The sequence below is a fragment of the Aplysia californica genome, unplaced genomic scaffold, assembly GCF_000002075.1.
Source record: "Aplysia californica isolate F4 #8 unplaced genomic scaffold, AplCal3.0 scaffold00023, whole genome shotgun sequence".
Classification (NCBI taxonomy): Eukaryota; Metazoa; Mollusca; class Gastropoda; order Aplysiida; family Aplysiidae; genus Aplysia; species Aplysia californica.
In genome coordinates, this window is record NW_004797293.1 from 118,738 (window position 1) to 119,941 (window position 1,204).

General features: G+C 43.7%; 1 protein-coding gene across 1 annotated transcript in view; it reads left to right on the top strand.

The window, feature by feature from the left end:
* Positions 1 to 1,083, top strand: part of LOC101855618 (ras-like GTP-binding protein rhoA) — a gene marked incomplete at its 5' end in the record, with an annotated part of 2,258 nt that extends 1,175 nt beyond the window's left edge. Inside the window, 1 exon segment of the mRNA XM_005090884.3 lies at positions 231 to 1,083. Coding sequence (XP_005090941.2) covers positions 231 to 644 — 414 coding nt within the window.
* Between the last annotated feature and the right edge of the window lie 121 nt (positions 1,084 to 1,204).

Genomic DNA, 1,204 nt, shown 5'->3' on the forward strand with positions numbered 1-1,204 from the left:
TGTGTGTGTGTTAAACATTTAAACTTGAACATTAAAATTTACCCTTTTGTCTAAAGGGAGGTTCAACATTACAATTTTTTTTATCCCTGTAACGGGAAAGATGTGTAAACATCAAATTTCAGTTGCTGTAGTTGTGTTTGCTGGTTTTATTGTTGATCTCTTTTTGAGCGGGGAGAGGGGGGTTAAACATTTACATTCGTTACGTAAGTTGTACCTTCCTCCTTCCCCAGTTCCAGCTGTCCATCTACGACACCTCCGGCCGGGAGGAATACGCACGTCTCCGAGGACTGACCTACAACCACTGTGACGTAGTGCTCATCTGCCTCGCTCTCGACTCCCCCCAATCTGTGCACAACGTCATCAACGAGTGGGTACCCGAAGTCCGCCATCTTGCCCACAACATGCCCTTCATTCTCGTGGGGACAAAATCTGACCTCCGGGTCAAAGGTGAAGGAAGGGCGGGAGATTATATCACACAGAAACAAGGGCGGTCACTTGCCAAGCGTGTAGGAGCTGCGAAATATATGGAGTGCTCGGCCTTGTCGGAGGCGAATAGTGATCAAAAGGAGGTGAAACGAGTGTTTGGGAGGGCGTTGAGGGAGGCGACGGGGGACACCAGTTGTTGTTATTGTTGTTGTTGTTGAGGCTAGTGGGGGAGGGAGAGAGAGTTTTTGTGTTAGATTTTCAAAACACATTCCAACCTATCCAGGACGACCACCCGTGTTGTTCAGAAATGAAATGGTTGTCTTTGACTGCTGGATATCGTTAAGAGTGTAATTATTATGATGAAAAATGCAAGGGGTAGTATAAGTGGTCATTTGTACAGGTGATTGTCTTAGACCGGTGGGCGTTGTCCGCTAGCTGTGCAACTGTTCTAAGCCCAGAGTCGACGGAAACAACCAAGAACGCAACAGTTTTCAGGAGAGGGAAAAAAAACGTTCATTCTTTCAAACACTGTCTATACACCTACATCATGCATCTTATCCTGCTTTTCTGACATAGAGAGAATGTGAATTGAAAAACTAACAAACAAATAGTTCACGAGCATATGCAGCCGATACCTCAGATTAAGATACTACAACCTAAAAAAATAAAAATAAAAATTTTGGGCTTCATACATCTGAACAGCTGAATAGAGACAAATAATTATATGCATGGATAATATTTTATTATATAGAGACAGCGATAAAGCGAGATTCGAGGG